This window comes from Rhinopithecus roxellana, chromosome 7, assembly GCF_007565055.1.
Source record: "Rhinopithecus roxellana isolate Shanxi Qingling chromosome 7, ASM756505v1, whole genome shotgun sequence".
NCBI lineage: Eukaryota > Metazoa > Chordata > Mammalia > Primates > Cercopithecidae > Rhinopithecus > Rhinopithecus roxellana.
The window spans coordinates 54569496-54597022 of record NC_044555.1 but is presented as its reverse complement, the minus strand read 5'-3'; the positions used below and the strand labels follow the sequence as shown (position 1 = coordinate 54597022).

Sequence of the window (27527 nt, the reverse complement as noted above, 5' to 3'; positions counted from 1 at the left end):
CAGAAAATTCTAGCTATTAATATTCTCATTGTTAGTGTCATTCTTTCTTTGGCTGTCTTTGTCACATAACCAGGGACCGTGTGAGACATACTGGGCTGGGATTGTGATCTGCACTCTATCTATGAAGACTTCGGGTGAAGAAAGTCAAAATGAAGTGGATATAGGGTTTTCATTTTAATTGAAATGAAAGTTGAAAGGACATTGCAAAGGATCCTGGAGTCCAGGAGGATTAGAATTGGAAGTGATCTCAGGGACATGGGAACAGCTTGCTCAAGTTCTCAAAGCAAGTTGGGGCCACAAGACCAAGAGAAGACCCCAAAGGCACAGACCCTAGGCCTAGCTTCTTTCTTATCCCAGGTTTACTCTTGGATTTTATTTGAGGCTCCCAGGGGGTTAGATGGTTTCAATGTTTCTATTTTATAGATAAGGAGATGGAGGCCTGGGTTGTTGGCAGGGCTGACTCAGGAAGTTAGGCTTTTTGACTTTGGTGCCCTTCACCTTTTTCCTTTCCAAGAGATCCCACTGCCTCTGTCATGACCACTGATTTCCATATCATGTTGATTGGAAAACCCTCCACTATTGGCTGATGGTATCATCAGAGGCAAATTGATGTTGACATTCAACAGCCTTGATTGCCACAATAGCTCAGGTGTATTTCACTCTGCTCCTCCTATTACCAGACCTAGGCAGAGCTGGTGGTAACTGCAGGCTCCAGTTGTTTGATTTATGCTGCTTAATTACTTTTCCTCAGAAAGAAACTTAAGGACAGAAACTGTACCACTAGGCCTGTCAGCTCCTGAGTGGCACTGGAAGAAGCTAAATAAAACACTGTTTAACTAAAAAACTGGCACAACAGAATTGAGCATGATCAAGAGAGGGACTGAGCAGATCCAGCGTGGAACCATGGAAAAAGTGCAGACTCTGAATCTGCAGAGAGCTGTTCTCCTATCTCTGCCCAACTACTGACCTCTGCATAATGCCAGTAGGGCAGTCCACTCTCTCTTGGAAAGGAATATAATGCACTGGCTAAGAATAAGTTAGCTGTAGCATCAAGCTTTCTGTATTCACATACTTGCAATACCACCCAGCAGTGAGATTTTGGACAATTTCCCTTAGCTGCTTTGTGCCTCAATTTCTCATCTTTAAAATGGGCATAACGATTCTCCCTACATTATGGGGTTGATGGAAGTATTAAATAACATACATAGTCAACATCCAGTGTTACAATGGTACCTAACACAGAGCAAACTCTCAAGTCAGGAGAGCTAGTCTTTAAGAATAATCGTTTCAAGGTATACTACAAGTAGAGCATCACTCATGGTGCTCCCGGGAAGTAATAAAAAAGGAGACACCTTTTCGCAGGGAACTCCCAGATCAGTGCAGACAGCAGTCAAGGTCATAGAAGAAATAGTGCCACACAAGGTAGAGGGTGAAGATAACTTGTGATAACCAAGCTCTTACCACCGACCAGGTGCTGCATGTACAGCGTCTTGATTCTTGCTACATCCTTATGCTTGTTGAGCTGGTTCCATTTTAAAGATGTAAGAAATAAGGCTCAGGAGGGCCATACAGCTAGAAAGGATGGTGCTTACATTAAAACTGATGATGTTCTAACTCCAAGTTTATGTATTTTCCACAGTGCTAAGATGGCAGAGGATTATAAACAGTCAGATTAAGGTATTTGTGAAGGCTTCGAGGAGGAGGTAGCCTTTGAACTTTTCTAGAAGGGAGGGAAAAGTTAATCAATGTAGAGGCTCTGGATGGGCATTTTGAAGCAGAAAGGACAGGATTCATATGGCCTGTGAGGGGAATAGAACTGGCATCCAAGACGTGTGCAAGGTCAGGTCTTGAACCATTCCAAAATTATCAAAATGTAGATTCTTGCTCCCCACCCAAGAGACTGTGGCCCAATAGATCAGAAGTGTGACCCCAGAAGGGTGCATTTTAACAAGGTCTCCTGAAGGCTGTCAAATACAAGTGGTCTCAGAACCACATTTGGAGAAATCCTGGTGCAGGGATTAGGGAATAATGAAACTGCAAATGTAGGTTGGGGCAGATATTGTGGTAAAGTGAGTGGGTTTGCAGGGGGTATTCCCATAAATTTTACAGATAAATGAATGAAAGAAGCAATTCAAAATAGGAGGCATTCATCTAGTTCAGCAGCCTGAGCCACCCCACCCTTCCTGAATATAGATGGTGGTGCAGAAGGCCCTCTCTGCTCCAAATTCAGGCAGATCTCCAGGCATTCAGAGAGCATCTGCTCATCTGAAGCAGCAGCCTCAGTCATCCCAACCCTCCTATGCAGAAATCTTGGTGCAGTGTAGGGGGCTCTCCACTACATGCCCAGGTACATCTCCAGGCATCTGGAATACCCACTCTCCTGGACTTAGAGCTTAGGCCACTCCCAGTCCCCAGGCAGAGAACTTGGGGCCAAAAAGGTTTCCCAGCTCCATGCCTAGGCAAGCTTTTGGGTGCTTGATGGCCATCCACTGGATTTTCCCTAGCCACTGGTGCTTGTACTTGCCACTGGGGGACCTGTAGGTGGGCCTGCCTGATCTGGTTCTCCCCTTCATGGCCCCCACTCTCCCGAGGCTGAGCAGAAAGCTCAGACCAACTGGCATTCCATGAATCAATCCATTGCCTGAAGCAACTGAGGGCTCCTCTCCATAAACAAAGAAGAAGTATATACTCAGCCATGTTGGCCACAGTTGGCTCTTACCTATATGTGCCATCTACTGTCTCACAGATTGAACTGCACATGCCAATATAAAATCCGCTGAAACAATTGCATAGAGATATAGAAGCAAAGCCAAAAGACCCTATCGAACATTCTCTATAGTCACACAACTTAGGAAAGGGGGAAAGAGAAAGAAAAATAATAAAACATATTATAGAGCAAGAAAGAAAAAGGAAAAATTCTACCCGCACAAAAATAATTACAAAAATCTGAAGTGTCAGCATCTCCAGATGAGAGGGAACCAGTGTAAGAATTCTGGCACCATAAAAAATCTGAATGTAGTGATACCACCAAAAGATTGCTCTAGCTCTCTGGAAATAGTCCCTAACCCAAATGAAAACTCAGAAATGACACACAAAGAATTCAAAGCATGGATTGCAAGGAAGTTCACTGAGATCCAAGACAAGGTGGAAAATCCACACAAAGAAACTCCTAAAGCAATTGAAAAACGCACCTACGGATTTAAAAAATACAACTGAAAGATTTCCCAATAGACTGGACAAAGCAGAGAAAGAATTCAGAGCTTGAAGACTGGTCTTTCAAAGTAACTCAGTCAGATGAAAATAAAGAAAAAATAATTTTAAAAAATGAGCAAAGTCTTCAAGAAATATGGAATTGTGTGAAGCAATGAAACACGAATTATTGATGAACTATTGGCATTTCTGAGAGAGAATGAGAAAAAGAAAACAATTTGGAAAGCATACTTGAGGGAATAATTCAAGAAAACTTTCTTATTCTTGCTAGAGATAGACATCCAGATACAAGAAATCCAGAGAACACCTGCAAGATACTATACAACATGGACATCATCAAGGCACGTAGTCACCAGACTGTCAAAAGTCAATGCTAAAAAGAAAGTCCTAAAGGCAGCTACAGAAAAAAGTCAGATCACATACAAAGGAAACCCCATCAGGTTAACAGTGGGTTTCTCAGCAGAAACTTTACAAGCCAGGAGAGACTGGGGCTTTATTTTCAGCATTCTTAAAGAAAATTCAACCAAGAATTTCATATGCCACCAAACTAAGCTTCATAAGGAAAGGAGGGAAAAAATCATTTCCAGACAAGCAAGTGCAAAGGGAATTCATTACGACTAGACAACCCTGACAAGAGATCCTTAAGGGAGTACTAAATATAAAACTGATGGAGCAGCCAAGATGGCCGAATAGAAACAGCTCCAGTCTGCAGCTCCCAGTGAGACCAACACAGAAGGCGGGGATTTCTGCATTTCCAACTGAGGTACCTGGCTGATCTCATTGGGCCTGGTCAGCCAGTGGGTGCAGCCTGAGACGGGCTAGAAGAAGCAGGGCGGTGGGGGGACATCGCCTCACTTGGGAAGTGCAAGGAGCCAGGGGACCTCCCTCTCCCAGCCAAGGGAAGCCATGAGGGACTGAGCTACTGGATACTATGTTTTTCCCATGTTTTTTGCAATCCACAGATAAGGAGATTCCCTTGTGTGCCCAAATCACTAGGGACCTGGGTTTCAAGCACAAAACCGGGCAGTTGTTTGGGCAGACACTGAGCTAGTTGTAGGAGTTTTTTCTTACCCCAGTGGCATCTGGAACCCCAGAGAGACGGAACCACTCACTCCCCCGGAAAGGGGGCTGAGGCCAGGGAGCCAAGTGGTCTCGCTCAGCGGGTACCACTCCCACAGAGCGCAGCAAGCTAAGAACCACTGGCTTGAAATTTTCACTGCCAGCACACCAGTATGAGGTCAACCTGAGATGACTGAGCTTGGTTGGGGAGGGGCATATTACTGAGGCTTTAGTAGGCGGTTTTCTCTTGATAGTGCTAAGGAGGCTGGGAGGTTTGGACTGGGCGAAATTCACCAGAGCAGAGCAAAGCGGCTATTGCCAGACTGCTTCTCTAGATTTCTCCTCACTGGGCAGGGCATCTCTGAAGGAAATGCAGCAGCCCTAGTCAAGGGCTTACAGATAAAACTACCATATCACTGGGACAGAGCACTTGGGGGAAGTGGCGGCTGTGGGGGCAGCTTCAGTGGATTTAATCTTTTCTGCTTGCTGGCTCTGAAGAGAGCAGCTGATCCTGACATGAGGAATTCTCCCAGCACGGCGCACCAGCTCTGCTAAGGGAAAGACTACCTCTTCAAGTGGGTCCCTGACCCCCATGCCTCCTGACTAGGAGAGACCTCCCAACAAGGGTCAACAGGTACCTCATACAGGAGAGCTCCAGTTGACATCAGGCCAGTGCCCCTCTGAGATTAAGCTTCTAGAGGAAGGAACAGGCAGCAATCTTTGCTGTTCTGCAGCCTTCACAGGTGATAACAAGGTGAACAGAGTCTGGAGTGGACCTCCAGCAAATTCCAGCAGATATACAGAAGAGGGACTTGACTGTTAGAAGAAAAACTAAAAAACAGAAAGCAACAACATCAACATCAACAAAAAGGACCCCCACACAAAAACCCCATCCAAAAGTCATCAGGCTCAAAGACTAAGGTAGGTAAATTCACGAAGATGGGGAAAAAACAGTGCAAAAATGCTGAAAATTCCAAAAACCAAAGTGCCTCTTCTCCTCCAAATGATCACAACTCCTTTCCAGCAAAGACACAAAACTAGATAGAATGAGATTGATGAATTGACAGAAGTAGGCTTAAGAAGGTGGGTAATAAAAAACACCTCTGAGCTGAAGGAGCATGTTCCAACCCAATGCAAGGAAGCTAAGAACTTGATAAAAGGTTACAGGAACTGCTAACTAGAATAATCAGCTTAAAGAGGAATATAAAAGACCTGATGCAGCTGAAAAACACAGAATGAAAATGTAGTGAAGCATACACAAGTATCAATAGCCAAATCAATCAAGCAGAAGAAAGGATATTAGAGATTGAAGATCAACTTACTGAAATAAGGCATGAAGACAAGATTAGAGAAAAAAGAATGAAAAGGAATGAACAAAGCTCCCAAGAAATATGAGACCATGTGAAAAGACCAAACCTGTGATTGATTGTTGTACCTGAAAGTGACAAGGAGAAAGGAAGCAAGTTGGAAAACACACTTTGGGATATTATTCAGGAGAACTTCCCCAATCTCGCAAGACAGGCCAACATCCAAATTCAGGAAATACAGAGAACACCACAAAGATACTCCTCGAGAAGACCAACCCCAAGACACATAATCGTTAGATTCTCCAAGGTGGAAATGAAGGCAAAAATGTTAAGGGCAGCTGGAGAGAAAGGTCAGGCTACCTACAAAGGGAAGCCCATCAGACTAACAGTGAATCTCTCTGCAGAAGCCCTATAAGCCAGAAGAGAGTAGGGGCCAATATTAAACATTCTTAAAGAAAAGAATTTTCAACCCAGAATTTCATATCCAGCCAAACTAAGCTTCATAAGCAAAAGAGAAATAAAATCCATTCCAGACAGGCAAATGCTGAGGGATATTGTTACCACCAGGCTGGCCTTATGGAAAGAAAAAACTGGTACCACCACTGCAAAAACACACCAAAATATAAAAAGACCAAAGACACTATGAAGAAACTGCATTGACTAATGTGCAAAATAACCAGCTAGCATCATGATGACAGGATCAAATTCATACATAACAATATTAACCTTAAATGTAAATAGGCAAAATGCCCCAATTAAAAGACACAGACTGGCAAATTGGATAAAGAGTCAAGACTTATTGGTGTGCTGTACTCAGGAGACTCATCTCATGTGCAAAGACACACACAGCCTCAAAATAAAGGAATGGAGGAATATCCATCAAACAAATAGAAAGCAGAAAAGAGCATGGGTTGCAATGCTAGTCTCTGATAAAACAGACTTTAAACCAACAAAGATAAAAAAAGACAAAGAAGGGCATTACATAATGGTAAAGGGATCAATGCAACAAAAAGTGCTAACTATCCTAAATATATATGCACCCAAATACAGGAGCAACCAGATTCATAAAACAAGTTCTTATAGACCTACAAGGAGACTTAGACTCCCAAACAATAATAGTGGGAGACTTTTAACACTCCACTGCCAATATTAGACAGATCAATGAGAAAGAAAATTAGCAAGGATATACAGGACTTGAACTGAGCTCTGGATCAAGCTGACCTAACGGACATCTACTGAACTTTCCACCCAAATCAACAGAATATACATTCTTCTCAGCACCACACAGCACTTATTCTAAAATCGACCATATAATTGGAAGTGAAACATGCCTCAGCAAATGCAAAAGAACGGAAATTGTAATAAACAGTCTCTCAGACCACAGTGCAATCAAATTACAACTCAGGTTTAAGAAACTCCCTCAAAACTGCACAACAACATGGAAACTGAACAACCTGCTCCTGAATGACTACTGTGTAAATAATGAAATCAACTCAGAAATAACGAAGTTCTTTGAAACCAATGAGAACAAAGAGAAAATATACCAGAATCCCTGGGACACAGCTAAAGCACTGTTAAGAGAGAAATTTATAGCACTAAATGCCCACATCAGAAAGCAGGAAAGATCTAAAATTGACACCCTAACATCATAATTAAAAGAACTCAAGAAGCAAGAGCAAACAAATTCAAAAGCCAGCAGAAGACAAGAAATAACTAAGATCAGAACAGAACTGAAGGAGACAGAGACACGAAAAATCCTTCAAAAAGTAAATGAATCCAGGAGCTGGTTTTTTTGAAATGATTAACAAAATAGACCGCTAGCCAGACTAATAAAGAAGAGAGAAGAATCAAATACACACAATAAAAAATCATAAAGGGGATATCACCACTGATCCCACAAAAATATAAACTACCATCAGAGAATACTATAAACACCTCTACGCAAATAAACTACAAAATCTAGAATGGATAAATTCTTGGACACATACACCCTCCCAAGACTAAACCAGGAAGAAGTTGAATCCCTGAATAGACCAATAACAAGTTCTGAAAATGAGGCAGCAATTAATAACCTACCAACCAAAAAAAGCCCAGGACCAGATGGATTCACAGCCGAATTCTACAAAGAGGAGCTGGTACCACTCCTTCTGAAACTATTCCAAACAATAGAAAAAGAGAGACTACTCCCTAACTCATTTTATGAGGCCAACGTCATCCTGATACCAAAACCTGGCAGAGACATAGCAAAAAAAGAAAATTTCAGACCAATAACCCTGATGAACACCAATGCAAAAATCCTCGATAAAATACTGGCAAACCGAATCCACCAGCACATCAGAAAGCTTATCCAACATGATCAAGTCCCCTTCATCCCTGGAAAGCAAGGCTGGTTCAACATAAAAAAACAATAAATGTAATCCATCACATAAATAGAACCAATGACAACAACCACGTGATTATCTAAATAGATGCAGAAAAGGCCTAAAATAAAATTCAACAGCCCTTCATGCTAAAAACTCTCAATAAACTACATATTGATGGAACATATCTCAAAATAATAAGAGCTATTTATTTCAAATGCATAGCCAATATCATAGTGAATGGGCAAACGCTGGAAGCATTCCTTTGAAAACCAGCACAAGGATGCCCTCTCTCACCACTCCTATTCAACATAGTATTGAAAGTTCTGGCTAGGGCAATCAGGCAAGAAAATGGGTATTCAAATAGGAAGGGAGAAGATCAAATTGTCTCTTGCTGCAGATGACATGATTGTATATTTAGAAAACCCCATCGTCTCACCCCCAGACTCCTCAAGCTGATAAACAACTTCAGCAAAGCCTCAGGATAAAACATCCATGTGCATAAATCACAAGCATTGCTATCCACCAATAACAGACAAGCAGAGAGCCAAATCATGAGTGAATTCCCATTCACAATTGCTACAAAGATAATAAAATACCTAGGAATACAACTTACAAGGGACATGAAGGACCTCTTAAAGGAGAACTACAAACCACTGCTCAAGGAAATAAGAGAGGATACAACCAAATGGAAAAACACTCAATGCTAATGGATAGAAAGAAATAATATCATGAAAATGGCCATCCTGCCCAAAGAAATTTATAGATTCAATGCTATTCCCATCAAGCTACCATTGGCTTTCTTCACAGAACCAGAAAAAAACTATTTTAAATTTCACATAGAATCAAAAAAGAGCTCATAGAGCCAAGACAATCCAAGGCAAAAAGAACAAAGCTGGAGGCATCACACTACCTGACTTGAAACTATACTACAAAGCTACAGAAACCAAAACAGCATGGCACTGGTACCAAAACAGATATATAGACCAATGGAACAGAACAGAGGCCTCAGAAATAACACCACACATCTACAACCATCTGATCTGCGACAAACCTGACAAAAACAAGCAATGAGGAGAGGATTCCCTATTCAATAAATGGTGTTGAGAAAACTGTCTAGCCATATGCAGAAAACAGAAACTGGACTCCTCCCTTATGCCTTATTCAAAAATTAACTCAAGATGGATTAATGACTTAAACGTAAAACCAGAAACAATAAAAACCCTGGAAGAAAACCTAGGCAATACCATTCAGGACACAGGCATGGGCAAAGACTTTGGAACTAAAATAACAAGCAATTGCAACAAAAGCCAAAATTGACAAATGGGATCAAAAGAGCTTCTGCACAGCAAAAGAAACTATCATCAGAGTGAACACGCAACCTACAGAATGGGAGAAAATTTTTGCAATGTAGCCATCTGACAAAGGTCTAATATTCAGAATCTAAAAGGAACATAAATTTACAAGAAAAAAAACAAACAACCCCATCAAAAAGTGGGTGAAGGATATGAACACACGCTTCTCAAAAGAAGACATTTATGCGGCCAAAAAACATATGAAAAAGCTCATCATCACTGGTCATTAGAGAAATGTAAATCAAAACCACAATGAGATACCATTTCACGCCAATTAAAATGGCAATCATTAAAAAGTCAGGAAACAACAGATGCTGGAGAGGATGTGGAGAAGTAGGAATGCTTTTACACTGTTGGTGGGAGTGTAAATTAGTTCAACCATTGTGGAAGACAGTATGGCAATTCCTCAAGGAAGTAGAACCAGAAATACCATTCGACCCAGCAATCCCATTACTGGGTATATACCTAAAGGATTATAAATCATTCTACTATAAAGACACATGCACACGTATGTTTAATGCAGCACTATTTATAATAGAAAAGACTTGGAACCAACCCAAATACCCATCAATGATAGACTGCATAAAGAAAATGTGGCGCATACACACCGTGGAATACTATGCAGCCATAAAAAATAATGAGTTCATGTCTTTTGCAGGAACATGGATGAAGCTGGAAACCATCATTTTCAGCAAACTAACACAGGAATGGAAAACCAAACACCACATGTTCTCACTCATAAGTGGGAGTTGAACAATGAGAAAACATGGAGACAGGGAGGGGAACATCACACACCCATGCCTTTCAGGAGGTGGGGGGCAAGGGGAGGGAGAGCATTAGGACAAATACCTAGTGTATGCGGGGCTTAAAACCTAGATGACAGGTTGATACATGCAGCAAATCACCACGGCATACGTATTCCTATATAACAAACCTGCAGGTTCTGCACATTTATCCCAGAACTTAAAGTAAAATTTTAAAAAACGAAAAGAAAAAAAACTAAAAGAAAAAATTCATTTGGAATCAAGAAAGAGCCTGAATAGCCAAGACAATCCTAAGCAATACGAACGAAGCCAGAGGCATCATATTACCTCATTTTATATTACACGATGAGGCTACAATAAGCAAAACCGCATGGTACTGATGGCAAAACAGACACATAGACCAACGAAATAGAATACACAGTCCAGAAATAATGCTGCACACTTCACACCTATTATCATCTGATCTTCAACAAAGTTGACAAAAACAAGCAATGTAGAAAGGACTCCCTATTCAACAAACGGTGCTGGGATAACTGGCTAACTATATGCAAAAGATTGAAACTGGACCACTTCTTACACAAAAATTAATCAAAGATGGATTAAGAACTTAAATGTAAAACCCAAAACTATAAAAATCCTGGAAGATGACCTAGGCAATATCATTCTGGACATAGGAAAGGACAAAGATTTCATACCAAAGATGCCAAAATCAATTGCAATAAAAACAAAAATTGAAAATGGGATCTAAAAAAACTAAAGAGCTGCTGCGCAGCAAAGAAACTATCCAGAGAGTGAACACACAACACACAGAATGGGAGAAAATTATGGCAAACTGTGCATCTGTTTAAAGTCTAGTATCCAGCCTCTATAAGGAACTTAAACAAATTTACAAACAAACAAACAAAAACGACAGGCCAGGCGCAGTGATTCACACCTGTAATCCCAGCACTTTGGAAGGCCGAGGCGGGCAGATCACTTGAGGCCAGGAGTTCGAGACCAGCCTAGCCAATGTGGCAGAACCCCGTCTCTCCCAAAAACGCAAAAATCAGATGGGTGTGGTGGTGCACACCTGTAATCCCAGCTACTAGGGGGGCTGAGGCAGTAGAATTGCTTGAACATGGGAGGCAGAGGTTGCAGTGAGTGGAGATCGCACCACTGCACTCCAACCTAGGCAATAGTCTGAGATTCTGTCTCAAAAAACAAAGCAAAAAAAAAAAAAAAAAACCACAAACAAACAATACCTTTAAAAAGTGGGCCAAGGATATGAACAGACACTTTCAAAAGAAGACATGCATGCAGCCAACAAGCATATGAAATAAAACTCAACATCACTGATCATTAGAGAAATGCAATTCAAACCACAGTGAGATATCATCTCACATGAGTCAGAATGGCTATCATTAAAAAGTAAAAAAATAAATAAATAAATAACAGATGCTGGTGATGTTATGGAGAAAAAGAAACACTTATTCACTGTTGGTGGAAGTGGAATTAGTTCAGCCATGGTGGGAAACAGTGTGGTAATTCCCCAAAGACCTGAAAACAGAACTACCATTTGATCCAGCAATACCATTGCTGGGTATATAGCCAAAGAAACATAAATTGTTCTATCATAAAGACACATGCACACGTGTTTTCACTGCAGCACTATTAACAATACCAAAAACATGGAATCAACCTAAAAGCTCATCAATGGTAGACTGGATAAAAAAAAAAATGTAGCACACATATACCACTGAATAGTATGCAGCCATAAAAATGAATGACATTATATCCACTGATGGAACATGGATGGAGTTGGAGGTCATTATACTTAGCAAAGTAATGCAGGAACAGAAGACTAAATATTGCATGCTCTCACTTACAAATGGGAGCTAAAAATGAGAAAAAATGGACACACAGAGGAGAACGACAGGCACTGAGGCCTACCAAAGAGTGGAGGATGGGAGGAGGGAGAGGAACAGGAAAAATAGCTCATGAGTGCCAGGCTTAATACCTAGGTGACAAAATAATCTGTACAACAAACCCCCATGACACAAGTTCACCTGTATAACAAACCTGCACCTGAACTTAATGTATGTATGCCTGAACTTAATATAAAAGATAAAAAAATAATAAAAAAAATAGACTTCAAAACGAAAACTTTGAGAGGAGGCAAAAGGTCACTATGTATAATAATAAAGGGGTCAATCCATCAAAAGAATGTAACAATTTTAAATATATATACACCCAACACTGGAGCACCCAGATATATACAACAAATACTATTAGAGCTAAAGAGAGACAGAGGCTGCAATACAATAATAGAGACTTCAGTACCCCACATTCAGCATTGGACAGATCTTCCAGACAGAAACTCAACAACGACAACAAAAAACCAGACTTAATCTGCACTATAGACCACATGGATCTAACAGATATTTACAGAATATTTCATCCAACAGCTACAGAATACACATCCTTTTCCTCAGCACACGGATCATTCTCAGGGACAGACCATATGTTAGGTCACAAAACATTTTAAAAATTGAAATAATATAAAGCTTCTTGTCAGACCACAATGGAATAAAACTAGAAATGAATAACAAGAGGAATTTTGGAAACTATACAAATACATGAAAACTCAACAGTCTGCTCCTGAATGATTAATGGGTCAATGAAGTTAAGAAGGAAATTTAAAAATTTCTTGAAACAAATGATAATGGAAACACAACATGCCAAAACCTATAGGATACAGCAAAAGCAGTACTAAGAAAGAGGTTTATAGCTACAAGTGCCTACATCAAAAAAAAAAAAGTAAAAACTTCAAATAATCTAATTATGCATCTTAAAGGGCTGCAAAGAAAGAGCAAACCAAACCAAAAATTAGTAGAAGAATAAAGAGCAGAGCAGAAATAAAAGAAATTGAAATGAAAAAAAAAAAACTAGAAAAGAGCAATAAAACAAAAGTTGTTTTTTAATAAGTTAACTAAAATTGACAAACCATTAGCCAGACTAAGAAAAAAAGAGAAAATCCAACTAAATAAAATCAGAAATAAAAAAACTATTTGGGAGGCTGAGGCAGGCAGATCACTTGAGGCCAGGAACTCAAGACCAGCCTGGTCAACATGACAAAATCCCATCTCTACTAAAAATACAAAAATTAGCCAGGTGTGGTGGCAGGTGCATGTAAGCCCAGCTACTAGGGTGGCTGAGGCAAGAAAATTGCTTGATCCCAGGAAATGGAGGTTCTAGTGAGCTTAAGACTGCGCCACTGCACTCCAGCCTAGGCGACAGAGTGCAATTCTGTGAAAAAAAAAAAAAGAAAGAAAGAAAAAAGAAATGAACAAGGAGACATTAAAACTGATGCTGCAGAAAGTCAAATGATCATTACTGGCTCCTATGAGCAAATATATGCCTATAAATTGAAAAATCTAGACCAAATGGACTAATTCCTAGATATAACCTCTCAAGACTGAAGCAGAAAGAAAACCATAACCTGAACAGACCAATAACAAGTAACAACATCAAAGCCATAATAAAAGTCTTCTAGTAAAGAAAAGCCTGGGACTTTTCTTCACTGTTGAATTCACTGGCTTCACTGCTGAATTCTACCCAACATTAAAAGAAAAACCAATACCAATCCTACTCAAACTATTTTGAAAAATAGAGGATGATGGAATATTTTCAAACTAATTCTATGAGGCCAGTATTGCCCTCATACCAAAACCAGACAAAGACACATCAAAAAAAAAAAGAAAGCTACCGGCCAAAAATCACTGATGAACAATGATGCAGAAATCCTCAACAAAATACCAGCAAATCAAATTCAACAATATATTAGAAAGAATATTCATCATGACCAAGTGAGATTTATCCCTGGGATACAAGGATGGGTCAACATACACAAATTAATTTATGTGATAAATCATATCAACAGAATGAAGAATAAAAAAATGATCATTTCAATTGATGCTGAAAAAGCATTTAATAAAACTCAACATTGTCATCATGATATAAACCCTCAAAACACTGGGGATAGAAAGAACATGCTTCACTGAAATAAAAGCCATATACAACAGATCCACAGCTAGCATTGAAATGGCCTCATGGTCTAGGGTAACACTGAGAGTTCTTGGTCTCACAGACAAGGAAATCAAGGACACGGACACACAAAGAATGAGGTTTAGAGCAGAAATTTAATAGGAGAAAGAAAGAAAACAACTCTCTGCTACAGAGGGGGGTCCCAAAAAAGGGTTGCCATCCTGCAGTGAAATGCAGGGGTTTTTATAGATAAGCTAGTGGGGAGGCAGTATCATAGGGTACAAACAACTGGATAGGACCAGGTGTACCATCAGCATAGGGCATGAATCTCTGGCAGCCCCCACCCTAAACTTTTATTATACAGGCAGGTCCTCAGCCTGAGTTACTCCATGTTGCTCATTTCTTTCTTACTGTGCGTCTGCTAAAAAAAGGGAAGTGGAACCCCCATGGTGGACATGCCTGGTCCCATGTGGCCTTTTCAATCTGTGCAGCTGCTGGCATCCCCCTATGAAAGTTTCCAGCTTCCTATCTATCTATGATAGAAAATCAATGTACCAACATTTTATCTTTATATACCATCTCAAGCACAGGATTTAAACTTTCATAAAATATACAGTTATCAGGAGTATTAAAAATCTAGAAATAAATTTAACAACAATGTGAAAGAATTATTTGCAGAAAACTGTAAAACTTTATTAAGAGAATGTTAGCAGTCAAATTTCCAGCATAAGAACAACATTCTTGGTTTCAGTCTTCATTTGTCTTGGTTTAAACCTAAGGTTGCCCATCACCTATAATATAAATATAAAATTAGAACACGTTACTCAGCAGATTTTTATTTAGATGACACGAGAGGTATACAAATACTGTAAAATCAGAACCCTAAGGGTGACCCTTTAGCTTACATCCAATTAGCCTCTGAATAAACTCTGAAGGTAGTTAACAACATTTTTAATTCACGCCACATTTTCTAGTACAAAAAGGAAAGAAAAAGACTGTTCGAGTTCAGAATGAATGAAATCAAGTGAATCTATTTTATATGTATAAGAGGAAAGCAAAAAACGCATATACCTTCAGTAAAAATTCAACCAAACAAAAACACAGAGACAGATACACTGGGTAAAAAGTCAAGACCCATCGGTGTGATAGATGCAGAAGACCCATCTCACGTACAAAGAACACACAGGCTCAAAATCTCAAAATAAAGGTATGGAGGAATATTGACCCAAGAAAATGGAAAGCAAAAAAATAAAAATAAAAAAGCAGGAGTTGCAATCCTACTCTTGGATAAAACAGACTTTAAACCAACAAAATACAAAATTAGCTTGGTATGGTGGTGCATGCCTGTAATCCCAGATACCAGGGTGGCTGAGGCAGGAGAATCACTTCAAACTGGGAGGCAGAGGTTGCAGTGAGCAGAAATCACGCAACTGCACTCCAGCCTGGGCAACAGACTGAGACTCTGTCTCAGAAAACAAAGCAAAACAAAAAATAATACTATTAAAAAGTGGCCCAAGGACATGAAACATTTTCAAAAGAGGACATGCATGTGGCCAACAAGCATATGAAATAAAACTCAAAGCCACTGATAATTGGAGAAGTGCAATTCAAACCACAATGAGATATTGCCTCACACCAGTCAGAATGGCTATTATTAAAAAGTAAAAAATAAAATAAAATAAAATAAAATAATAGATGCTGGTGATGTTGTTGAGAAAAAAGAAACACTTATTCACTGTTGGTGGAAGTGTACATTAGTTCAACCATTGTGGGAAACAGTGTGCTGATTCCCCAGAGACCTAAAAACAGAACCACCATTCGATCCAGCAATCCCATTACTGGGTAGACAGCCAAAGGGATATAAACTGTTCTATCATAAAGACACATGTACGCATATGTTCACTGCAGCACTATTCACAATACCAAAGACACGGAATCAACCAAAAAGCCCATCAATGGTAGACTGGATAAAGAAAATGTAGTACATATATACCATGGAATAGTATACAGCCATAAAAACGAATGACATTATCTCCGTGGCCAGAACATGGATGGAGCTGAAGGTCATTATACTTAGCAAAGTAATGCAGGAACAGAAAACTAAATATTGCATGTTGTCACTTATAAGTGGGAGCTAAAAATGAGAAAAAATCAACACACAGAGGAGAACAACAGACACTGGGGCCTACTGAAGAGCAGAGGACGGAAGGAGAGAGAGGATCAGGAAAAATAGCTCATGAGTACCAGGCTTAATGCCTGGGTAACAAAATAATCTATAAAACAAACCCCCATGACACAAGTTCACCTGTATAACAAACCTGCACCACATGTATGCCTGAACTTAAAAGATACAAAAATAAGAAAAAAAATAGATTTTAAAGCAAAACTTTGAGAAGAGACTAAAAGGTCACTATATAATAATAAAGCAGTCAATTCATCAAGAGGATATTAACAATTTTAAATATATATGCACCCAACACTTGAGCACCCAGATATATAAAACAAATGCTATTAGAGCTAAAGAGAGAGATAGGCCGGAATAAAATAATAGATGGAGACTTCAGCATCCCACATTCAGTATTGGACAGATCTGCCAAACAGAAACTCAACAACAACAATAACAACAGCCAAAAAACAAAAAAACAAACAAAAAAAAACAAACAACAACAACAACAACAGAGTTAATCAGCACTACAGACACATGGATCTAATAGATATTTACAGAACATTTCATCCAACGGCCACAGAATACACATTCTTTTCCTCAGCACATGGATCATTCTCAAGGACAAGACCATATGTTAGGTCTCAAAACATTAAAAAAAAACCTGAAACAATATCATGGATCTTGTCAGACCACAATGGCATAAAACTAGAAATTAATAACAAGAGGAATTTTGGAAACTATACAAATATATGAAAACTAAATAATCTGCTCCTGAATGAATAATGGGTCAATGAAGAAGCTAAGAAGGAAGTTTAAAAATTTATTGAAACAAATGATAATGGAAACACAACATATCAAAACCGATGAGATACAGCAAAAGCAGTACTCAGAAAGAGGTTTAGAGCTATTAAGTGCCTACAATAAAACAAGTTAAAAACTTCAAATAAACAATCTAATAATGATGCATCTTAAAGAGCTGCAAAGAAAGAGCAAACCAAACCAAAAATTAAAAGAAAAGAAATAATAAAGATCCCAACAGAAATAAACAAAATTGAAATGAAAAAACCCTACAGTCAGCAGCTCAGGCAGCAGGAGGAGTGGCAGCGGCCAGGCAGCCCAGTTTCGCGAAGGCTCTAGGCGCGCCGCGGCCCACAGACACCTGGCACGCGCCTTCCCTGCCTCCAGGATGCCCAAGAGGAAGGTCAGCTCCGCTGAAGGGGCCGCCAAGGAAGACCCCAAGAGGAGATCAGCGCGGTTGTCAGCTGATAAATCTTCAGACAAAAAAGTGCAAATAAAAGGGAAAAGGGAAAACAGGCCAAAGTGGCTAACCAAGAAACTAAAGAAGATTTACCTGCAGAAAACAGGGAAATGAAAAATGAGGAGAGTCCAGCCTCTGATGAAGCAGGAGAGAAAGAAGCCGAGACATATATACCATGTCTTACCAGTGGTCCCTGTCTCCCTTCTTGTACAATCCAGAGGAATATTTTTATCAACTATTTTGTAAATGCAAGTCTTTTAGTAGCTCTAGAAACATTTTTAAGAAGGAGGGAATCCCACCTCATCCCATTTTTTAAGTGTAAATGCTTTTTTTTAAGAGGTGAAATCATTTGTTGGTTGTTTATTTTTTGGTACAACCAGAAAATAGTGTGGGATATTGAATTATGGGAGGCTTTGACTGTCTCGGGTGTCAGCTTAACATTCCATAGATGGGGGATTAGTTTTTATGTCCTATAACACAAAGCATATTAAATGGCAATATGGAGTCAGTCCTGCATTTAATGTCTTGAACATTTTATTTTACTTCTATTCTCATGTTTTTTAGTAGAATTGTTTCCTAAAGAAAACCACTCCTTGTTCATGGCGCTCCCTGTCAGAATTGTGTGCACTTTGTAACATCTTTGGTTGTGGTAGTCCTGTTTTTCTAATAACTTTGTTACTGTGCTGTGAAAGATTACAGATTTGAATATGTAGTGTACATGCTATTCAGTTGTGAACTGTGGGCCGTATGTAACAGCTGACCAACATGTGAAGACACTGGTACTTGATAGCCTCTTAAGGAAAATTTGCTTTCAAATTTTAAGCTGGAAAGTCACTGGAATAACTTTAAAAAAGAATTACAACACTTGGCTTTTTAGAATTTCGTTACATATGTTAAGAATTGTGTACAGATTGAAATGTCTGTACGGATCCTCAACCAATAAAATCTCAATTATGAAAAAAAAAGAAAAAACCCTACAAAAGAGCAATAATACAAAAGTTTCTTTTTTTAATAAGTTAACCAAAATTGACAAACCATTAGCCAAACTAAGAAAAAAAGAGAGAAACCGAAATAAATACATCAGAAATGAAAAAGGATTTGGGAGGCTGAGGCAGGTGGACCACCTGAGGCCAGGACCTCAAGACCAACCTGGCCAACATGGCAAAACTCCACCTCTACTAAAAATACAAAAATTAACCAGGCGTGGTGGTAGGCGCCTATAATCCCATCTACGAGGGTGGCTGAGGCAAGAGAATTGCTTGAACCCTGGAGGTGGAGGTTCTAGTGAGTTGAGACTGTGCCACTGCACTCCAGCCTGGCGACAAAAGGAGACTCTGTCTTGAGGAAAAAAAAAAAAAAAAGGAAAAGGAAAAGAAGAGAAAAAAAAAGAAAAAGAAATGAAAAAGGAGACATTACAAAACTGATGCTGCAAAAATTCAAAGGATCATAACTGGCTCCTATGAGAAATTCCATGCCTATAAACTGGAAAATCTAGAAAAAAATGGACTAATTCCTAGACACATACAACCTCCCAAGATTGAATCACGAAGAAATCCATAACCCGAACAGACCAATAACAAGCAACAAGATCAAAGCCATATTAAAAGTCTTCCAGTAAAGAACACCCAGAACTGATGGCTTCACTACTGAATTCTACCCAACATTTAAAGAAGGACTAATACCAATCCTACTCAAACTATTTTGAAAAATAGAGGAGGAGGGAATAGTTCCAAACTCATTCTATGAGACCAGTATTACCCTGATACCAAAATCAGACAAAGACACATCAAAAAAAGAAAACTACAGGGCAAAACCGCTGATGAATATTGATGCAGAAATTCTCAACAGACTAGTAGCAAATCAAATTCAACAATACATTAGAAAGAATAATCATCACGACCAAGTGAGATTTATCTCTGGGATGGAAAGATGGTTCAACATATGCAAATCAACTGATGTGATAAATCATATCAACGGAAGGAAGGTTACAAACCATATAATCATTTCAATTGATGCTGAAAAGCATTTAATAAAACTCAGTATGTCTAAAGAGTAAGGAAAGGATCCAGTTTCAGCTTTCTACTTATGGCTAGCCAATTTTCCCAGCACCATTTATTAAATAGGGAATCCTTTCCCCATTTCTTGTTTCTCTCAGGTTTGTCAAAGATCAGATGGCTGTAGATATGTGGTATTATTTCTGAGGACTCTGTTCTGTTCCATTGGTCTATATCTCTGTTTTGGTACCAGTACCATGCTGTTTTGGTGACTGTAGCCTTGTAGTATAGTTTGAAGTCAGGTAGCGTGATGCCTCCAGCCTTGTCCTTTTGACTTAGGATTGTGTTGGCAATGCGGGCTCTTTTTTGGTTCCATATGAACTTTAAAGCCTTTTTTTCCAGTTCTGTGAAGAAACTCATTGGTAGCATTAATTCAAGATGGATTAGAGACTTAAATGTTAGACCTGATACCATAAAAACCCTAGAAGAACATCTAGGTAGTACCATTCAGGACATAGGCATGGGCAAGGACTTCATGTCTAAAACACCAAAAGCAACGGCAGCAAAAGCCAAAATTGACAAATGGGATCTCATTAAACTAAAGAGCTTCTGCACAGCAAAAGAAACTACCATCAGAGTGAACAGGCAACCTACAGAATGGGAGAAAAGTTTTGCAATCTACTCATCTGACAAAGGGCTAATATCCAGAATCTACAAAGAACTCAAACAAATATACAAGAAAAAAACAAACAACCCCATCAAAAAGTGGGCAAAGGATATGAACAGACATTTCTCAAAAGAAGACATTCATACAGCCAACAGACACATGAAAAAATGCTCATCATCACTCACCACCAGAGAAATGCAAATCAAAACCACAATGAGATACCATCTCACACCAGTTAGAATGGCAATCATTAAAAAGTCAGGAAACAACAGGTGCTGGAGAAGATGTGGAGAAATAGGAACACTTTTACACTGTTGGTGGGATTGTAAACTAGTTCAACCATTATGGAAAACAGTATGGCAATTCCTCAAGGATCTAGAACTAGATGTACCATATGACCCAGCCATCCCACTTCTGGGTATATACCCAAAGGATTATAAATCATGCTGCTATAAAGACACATGCACACGTATGTTTATTGCGGCACTATTCACAATAGCAAAGACTTGGAATCAACCCAAATGTCCATCTGTGACAGACTGGATTAAGAAAATGTGGCACATATACACCATGGAATATTATGCAGCCATAAAAAAGGATGAGTTTGCATCCTTTGTAGGGACATGGATGCAGCTGGAAACCATCATTCTTAGCAAACTACCACAAGAACAGAAAACCAAACACCGCATGTTGTCACTCATAGGTGGGAACTGAACAATGAGATCACTTGGACTCAGGAAGGGGAACATCACACATTGGGGCCTATCATGGGGAGGGGGGAGTGGGGAGGGATTGCATTGGGAGTTATACCTGATATAAATGACGAATTAATGGGTGCTGACGAGTTGATGGGTGCAGCACACCAACATGGCACAAATATACATATGTAACAAACCTGCACGTTATGCACATGTACCCTAGAACTTAAAGTATAATAAAAAAAATTTTTTTAAATAAAAAATAAATAAATTTTAACATTAAAAAAAATACTCAGTATGTCATCATGATACAAACCCTCAAAACACTGGGGAAAGAAGGAACATACTTCAATGTAATAAAAGCCATATACCACAGACCCACAGCTACTATTCAAGTGGCCTCGTTGTCTGGGGTAACACCTGGAGTTCTTGGTCTCACAGACAAGGAAATCAAGGACATGGGCACAACAAAAGTGAGGTTTAGAAAAGAAAGTTAATAGAAGAAACAAAGAGAACAGCTTTCTACTACAGACAGGGGTCCCAGAAAAATGTCTGCCATCCTGCAGTGAAATGCAGGGGGTTTTATGGATGAACTAGTGGGGAGGCAGTATCTGATCATCTACATAGGGTACAAACAACCGGTTAGGACCAGGTGTACCACCTACATAGGGCGTGAATCTCTCCCAGGCCCCACCCTAACCTTTTATTATGCAGGCAAGTCCTCAGCTTGAGCTACTCCATGTTGCTCCCTTCGTTCTCACTGTGCATGTGCTAAAAAAGGGGAGGTGGAAAGCCCATGGTGGACATGCCTGGCCCCACGTGGTCTTTTCTATTTGTGCAGCTGTTGGCATCCCCCTATGAAAGCTTCCAGCTTCCTATCTATCTATGATAGAAAATCAATGTACCAACATTTTATCTCCATGTACCATCTCAAACACAGGATTTAAATTTTCAAAAAAGATAAAATTCTCAAGAGTATTAAAGATCCAGAAATAAATTTAACAAAAACGTGCAAGGATTCTTTACAGAAAACTGTAAAACTTTATTAAGAGAATGTTATCATTCAAATTTCCAGATTAAGAATAACATTCTCGGTTTCAGTCTTCATTTGTCTTGGTGTAAACCTATGGTTGCATATCACCTATAACATAGATATAAAACTAGGGCCCGTTACTCAGGAGATTTTTATTCATATGACATTAGAGGTATACAACTACCGTGTTGATGAACTAATATCAGAACCCTGAGGGTGACCCTTTAGCCTACATCCAGTTAGCCTCTGAATAAACTCTGAAGGTAGACTTCCAGGGATATTAACAATATTTTTAATTCATGCCACTTTTTTCTAGTAGAACAAGGAAACAAAGAGACTGTTCAAGTTCAGAATGAATTAAATCAAGTAAGTCTATTTTGTATATATAAGTGGAAAGCAAAAAAAAAAAAAAAAATACGCATATACTTTCAACGAAAATTCAACGAAACAAAATCCTAAAGGAAAAAAAGATATTTTCAAATTATCATTCAAATATTTTGATATGAAATAACACTCTGAATATAGAACATGCTTAGAACTCCCTAAGTGAAGGAAATAGAATAGTATTACATTTGTTTTGTGTCTCTTATGAAAAAGTGTAAAAATGTTACTTTGGACTAGTTTAGCCATTATGTACTTGCTTTAAATAGGGCAAACATTTGTCACTATTTTCACCGGTTCTCCTGCCTCTTTACATGCCTAAAAGCAGTTCAGTTTATACAGTAAACTGAATACCCGCGCTAGCTTTAAGCCATTACCATCACAGTTAACATTGCAATATAAACTGATGCTTATTATAAACATCTTACATATTGGTTAAAAACAGGCCTCTATAAAAATATCTGAAAATTATTGGCTGTTGGTTAAATGACTTACATTCAAAAGTCAGAACACGTTTTCATCTCTTTTTTTAAAATGGCACATAAAATCATATATATTTATCATGCATAACATGATGCTTTAAAATATATATACACATTGTGAAATGGCTATATCAAGCTAATTAATATCTGCATTACTTCACATAGCTGTGAAGACACTCGATATCTTCTCTCTTAGCATGTTTCATATCTTTCATATCGTAATCCAATTAGCTTTGACCCAATTTTTCTCCATCTCTTGAAGTCCTGGCCTCAAGTGATCTTTCTGCCTCGGCCTTCAAAGTGCTGAAATTAAAAGCATGAGCCAGCACACCTGGCCCTCTCTCTCTGATAGTGTGTAAGGCAGCCATCTGGGATCTGAACTACCTTCAAAGAATCTTTAGACGTGAAGTATGATATTAAAGTTGCAGTAATTTTACCTCTGTGTCACACAAAATATAATATTGTGAAAATAAACACCCTATAGTTTGCATCTTAATTGAACAACATACCTGCTTCCAGCACTTTAGTGGGATCAAATGTGGGCAGAGTCCCCTCCCTGACATCAGGACCATCTCCAGGCTCATCCTCTATCTTAAGCAGAGCCAATTCCTGTTGAAAAGCTTCCACGTCAGGCCCTTAAAAGATAAAAAGGTCATCAGTTTACAAATTAAAACATGAACTATGAATGAGGAAATGATAATGTGTATTCCCTCATCATTATGAAATAAAAACCTGTAGGTTAATCATTTAAGGAGTCTGTTGCCAGGAAAACAGGAAAGCAGTGATGTTCAAACATTGCCCTTTCCTTTCCCAAGGCTGGCCCTAGACAACTTACTTGCCCCTTTTGTACTCATTTGCTCTTATTCTTATCACGTTAAATCAGTGATTTGTTTGAGTTATTCTGACTAGACTATGAGCTTTAGGCAAAAATTTGGCACTGACATCTCCAGCACTTAGCACATTACGTGGCATGAGAAAGCCTTAATAAATGTGCGTTAAACAGTTTCTTAAAAAATACATGAGATGTCCGCAGATGGCAGACTAGGAAGCTGCAAGCTGCCATACTTCCACAGAAATATAAAACAAAACAAAGCTAAACAAAAAACAGAAAATGGCTGAACAAACCATACAGGAGCTCCGGAAAACACTCAAAGGTTTACAGCAACCATGCAAATACCCAATCAATAAAAAGCCTCTATCAAAATGGTAGAAAAGTTTTGTGGCTTTTTATGTGTCCTTGTCCCACCACTCCCCACAGCAGCAGCAGGAAATGTTTAGGATCCCTTCCTAATGTTTTCTGTCCTCCTGTTACTGGTATGTCATAAAATATAATGCATAAATATACCTCCACCACCCATAAGCATTATTCTCCACTCTCCCTTCACCTTGAACAGCAGGTGCTCCTTCATTTTCAATCTCCCCACTAGGTGCAATACCCTGATTTTCATTTGGTGGTTCCTCTTCTTGATGTTTTTCCTCAGCGGGCTGCTGGACCTAAGGATGTGTGTGTGGGAACAAAAAGTCAATAACATAAATACACAAATGCATATGTGCATCAAATCATAAATCTAAAGACATAAAAATATATACATGCACAGAGAGAGAGAGAGAGAGAAAGAGAGAGAAATATCCATATCCATACAGGCAACACCAGAATATAATGTTCCTGAACCAAAGTTTCCTTCACGAGATGCCATCATCATTTTTTATCAGCATGGAACATCTGTATCAGTGCATGTACACTAGCTCAAAAATATTTTTAAAAATAAACTGTGTTAATAGAAAACATCAAATGTTAAAGGACTCACAATCACAGATCCAACTGACTGGGAAGACTCTCGGTCATTTCCTCTTTCTGAGGATTGGGATCTTGTTCTTACATGCTCACTCATATTTCCCACTGAAAATAGAATATTTTTATTTGGAAAAAGTGTGTAGCTTAGGTATATATATGAATATTCCATGGCAAAATGGTGATTTGTACTTTTTTAATTTTGAAAATATTTTCAAAATAATTCACAGAGCAATGATAACTACGCATGTTTTCCAATCAAACTACGGACAGATTTGTTTGTGTCATAGTCGAAGAGGCACAGAAATCACCTTAACGCCATAGCAAAACATAGAGGACTTTTCTGAGTTTTGGTTTCACAATGAGACTTTCCATCATGAAGACATTTAGGAAAAAACGGACAGAGAATTCAAACCGAAATGACTACTGCTTTCGTCCCACTTTGATTTACCAGGCCCATTTCCCCCCCTACATCCCCCCTACCAAAATCAAGTTTTGTTGGAAGGCACAGCCTCACCCATTCCTTCCCATGACGTCCACGGCGGAGGTGAGAAATTGTTAAACAGAATGAATGTTATGCTCCTCAATGGACACCTCTGCCAGGCACTCTACAGACCTCAGGGCCGTAGTCAACAGCCCACAGCGTTCCCAGTTCCCAGGCCCCTTCCTTACCGACCACGCTGTCCTTCCCTCATCCCTACCGAGGAGTCTGGAAACTGTCCTCTCTCTGATGGTTCCAGTTTTGGGGACTCAGATACCTCTAACAGCACCCCCAGCACTCGCCCCACCTTCACGTGATCCCTCCCCTCCGCAGCCCACCTTCATCCCTCGTTCCAGCCCAGCCACTATGTGAAGACCCATAGTAGCGTCGCGACTTGGGAGGACCGGACGACGACCGCGAGGCCCCTTTCACTCAGAAGCCACAGACTGTGCTGCAGGACCTGTTCAAAGCCCGCTGGCTCCTCCTCACATTCACTCACAACTAAATTCCCAGGAAGACCACTCTGGGGACCTACCTGCTGAGCCTCAGTCAGTGAGAGAGAATCAAAATCGCGGAAATAAAGAAAACACAACCTCTCCTCGCAAAGCTCTGCGTGGACAGAAGGTAGGCAACAAGGCGCATGTGTAACAACAGTCATGCGTAGCAACAGAAATCCACAGCAACAGATCTATGTAGCGTGTGCACTGAGTGAGGCATTCACCACGTGACTGAAGTTTTCCTGCCTCTGTGGAGAACCTAGACTACAAGCTCTCCTGGCACCAAAACTGAACTTACAAAACATTTTTCTTTTTCCCCCTGCCCAACCTTTCTTTCACTTCCAATGGCTTTGGAGAATATGAGCCCCAGGTTACTCTAAGGGAAGAATGTGTTTCAGAAAAATTCACCATCATAGAAATAAATATTAAATATTTTAATACGTATTTTATATCTGCTTTCATAAATCATTTTCTTGCCTCCTTCATGAGTTTGCTGTCATGCTTGCAATGAACTTACCCACTCCAATACGATAAGACATTCATAGTTTTTGGTTGCATTATTGTACATTCAAAATCATTGATCCATCTGAACAAAATTAATGTGATAGGGACTTAACATTTTTGTTGAATCCCTGTTTCACTCAGTGTTTTGAAATGGCTCTTTTATTGTCACCTACATCCCCACTCAATTTGGTGTGTAACTCTCTACTTTTAATTTTCTTCTATTGAGTTATTTATAACGGCACCACTACTATATTTTTTAATTGCTGTAGCTTGATTATATTTGAAATGTCAAATAATGCTTGCCCTCCCGCATTCCTTTCTCTTTTTCTATCTATTCCGACACGTTTGTCTTTCAGATGAACTTCAGAACCATTTGATCAGGTGCTAAAATATTCCTGTTGAGATACTAGTTATTATTTTTAAATTGCATCTTAGGGACAATAACCATCTTTCTATGTTAGAATCTCTCTATCCAAGAAAAAGCCACTACTCAATTCCTCAACTCTTTTTGCGTATCCCTCGCAATGATTGTTATTTACTTCATATTAGTTCTTCACATTCAAATTAAATTTATTCTTGGGCACTTTTATTGTTCCATTCCATTGCTGACAGGTGATTGCTTTCACCCCACTATGTTTTTCACAGAAGTCAAACAATCTCTGTTTGCAAACAATATGATTCTATACCTAGACAATCCCAGACTCTCTGCCCAAAAGCCCCTTGATCTGATAAACAACTTCAAGAAAGGTTCAGGATACAAAATGAGTGTACAAAACCCAGGACTATTTCTATATACCAACAACCTTCTAAGCTCAAAGTCAATTCAGAAACACAATCCCATTTACAATTGCCACAAAAAGAATAAAATACCTAGGAATACAGCTAGCTAGGGAGGAGAAAAATCTCTTCTATGAGAACTACAAAATACTACTCAAAGAAATCAGAGATGACACAAACAAATGGAAAAACATTCCATGCTCATGAACAGGAAAAACAATATTGTCAAAATGGTCAAACTGACCAAAGCAATTTATACACTCAATGATATTCCTACGAAACCACCAATGACATTCTTCACAGATTTAGGGAAAAAAAAAAAAAAAAAAACTATTTTCAAATTTATATGGGATGGTTGGTGGGGATCTGGCAAGATGGCCAAATGGGAACAGCTGCGGTCTGCAGCTCCCAGCGAGACCAACACAGAAGGTGGGGGACTTCTGCATTTCCATCTGAGGTACTGAGTTCATCTCACTGAGACTGGTTAGGCAGCCGGTGCAGCCCCTGGAGGGTGAGCAAAAGCAGGGTGAGACATTGCTCCACCTGGGAAGTGCAAGGAGCCAGGTTTCTTCCTCTCCCAGCCAAGGGAAGACATGAGGGACTGTGCTGTACTGCCCAGATACTATGCTTCTCCCACAGTTTTTGCAGTCCACAGACCAGGAGATTCCCTCACGTGCCAACACCATCAGTGCCCTAGGTTTCAAGCACAAAACTGAGC

The 27527-nt window shown here is 39.3% G+C and overlaps 1 protein-coding gene and 1 pseudogene across 2 annotated transcripts; one reads left to right on the top strand and one right to left on the bottom strand.

Moving 5' to 3' along the window:
* Positions 1 to 14749: 14749 nt before the first annotated feature.
* On the bottom strand, positions 14750 to 25631 carry LOC104681066 (putative G antigen family E member 3). Of its 2 annotated transcripts, none has more exons than XM_010387260.2 (5): positions 25567 to 25631; positions 24567 to 24658; positions 24144 to 24252; positions 23268 to 23393; positions 14750 to 14869 (listed from the first exon to the last, which is right to left on the bottom strand). In XM_010387260.2, exons 2-5 carry the CDS (start codon positions 24648 to 24650, stop codon positions 14853 to 14855), a joined length of 336 nt encoding a protein of 111 aa, XP_010385562.1. In that variant the 5' UTR covers positions 24651 to 24658; positions 25567 to 25631; the 3' UTR covers positions 14750 to 14852. The 2 variants fall into 2 exon arrangements, with proteins under 2 accessions (XP_010385562.1, XP_030790125.1); XM_030934265.1 differs by lacking the exon at positions 25567 to 25631 and adding an exon at positions 25370 to 25388.
* LOC115898736 lies at positions 17432 to 22109 on the top strand (annotated as a pseudogene).
* Positions 25632 to 27527: the final 1896 nt, after the last annotated feature.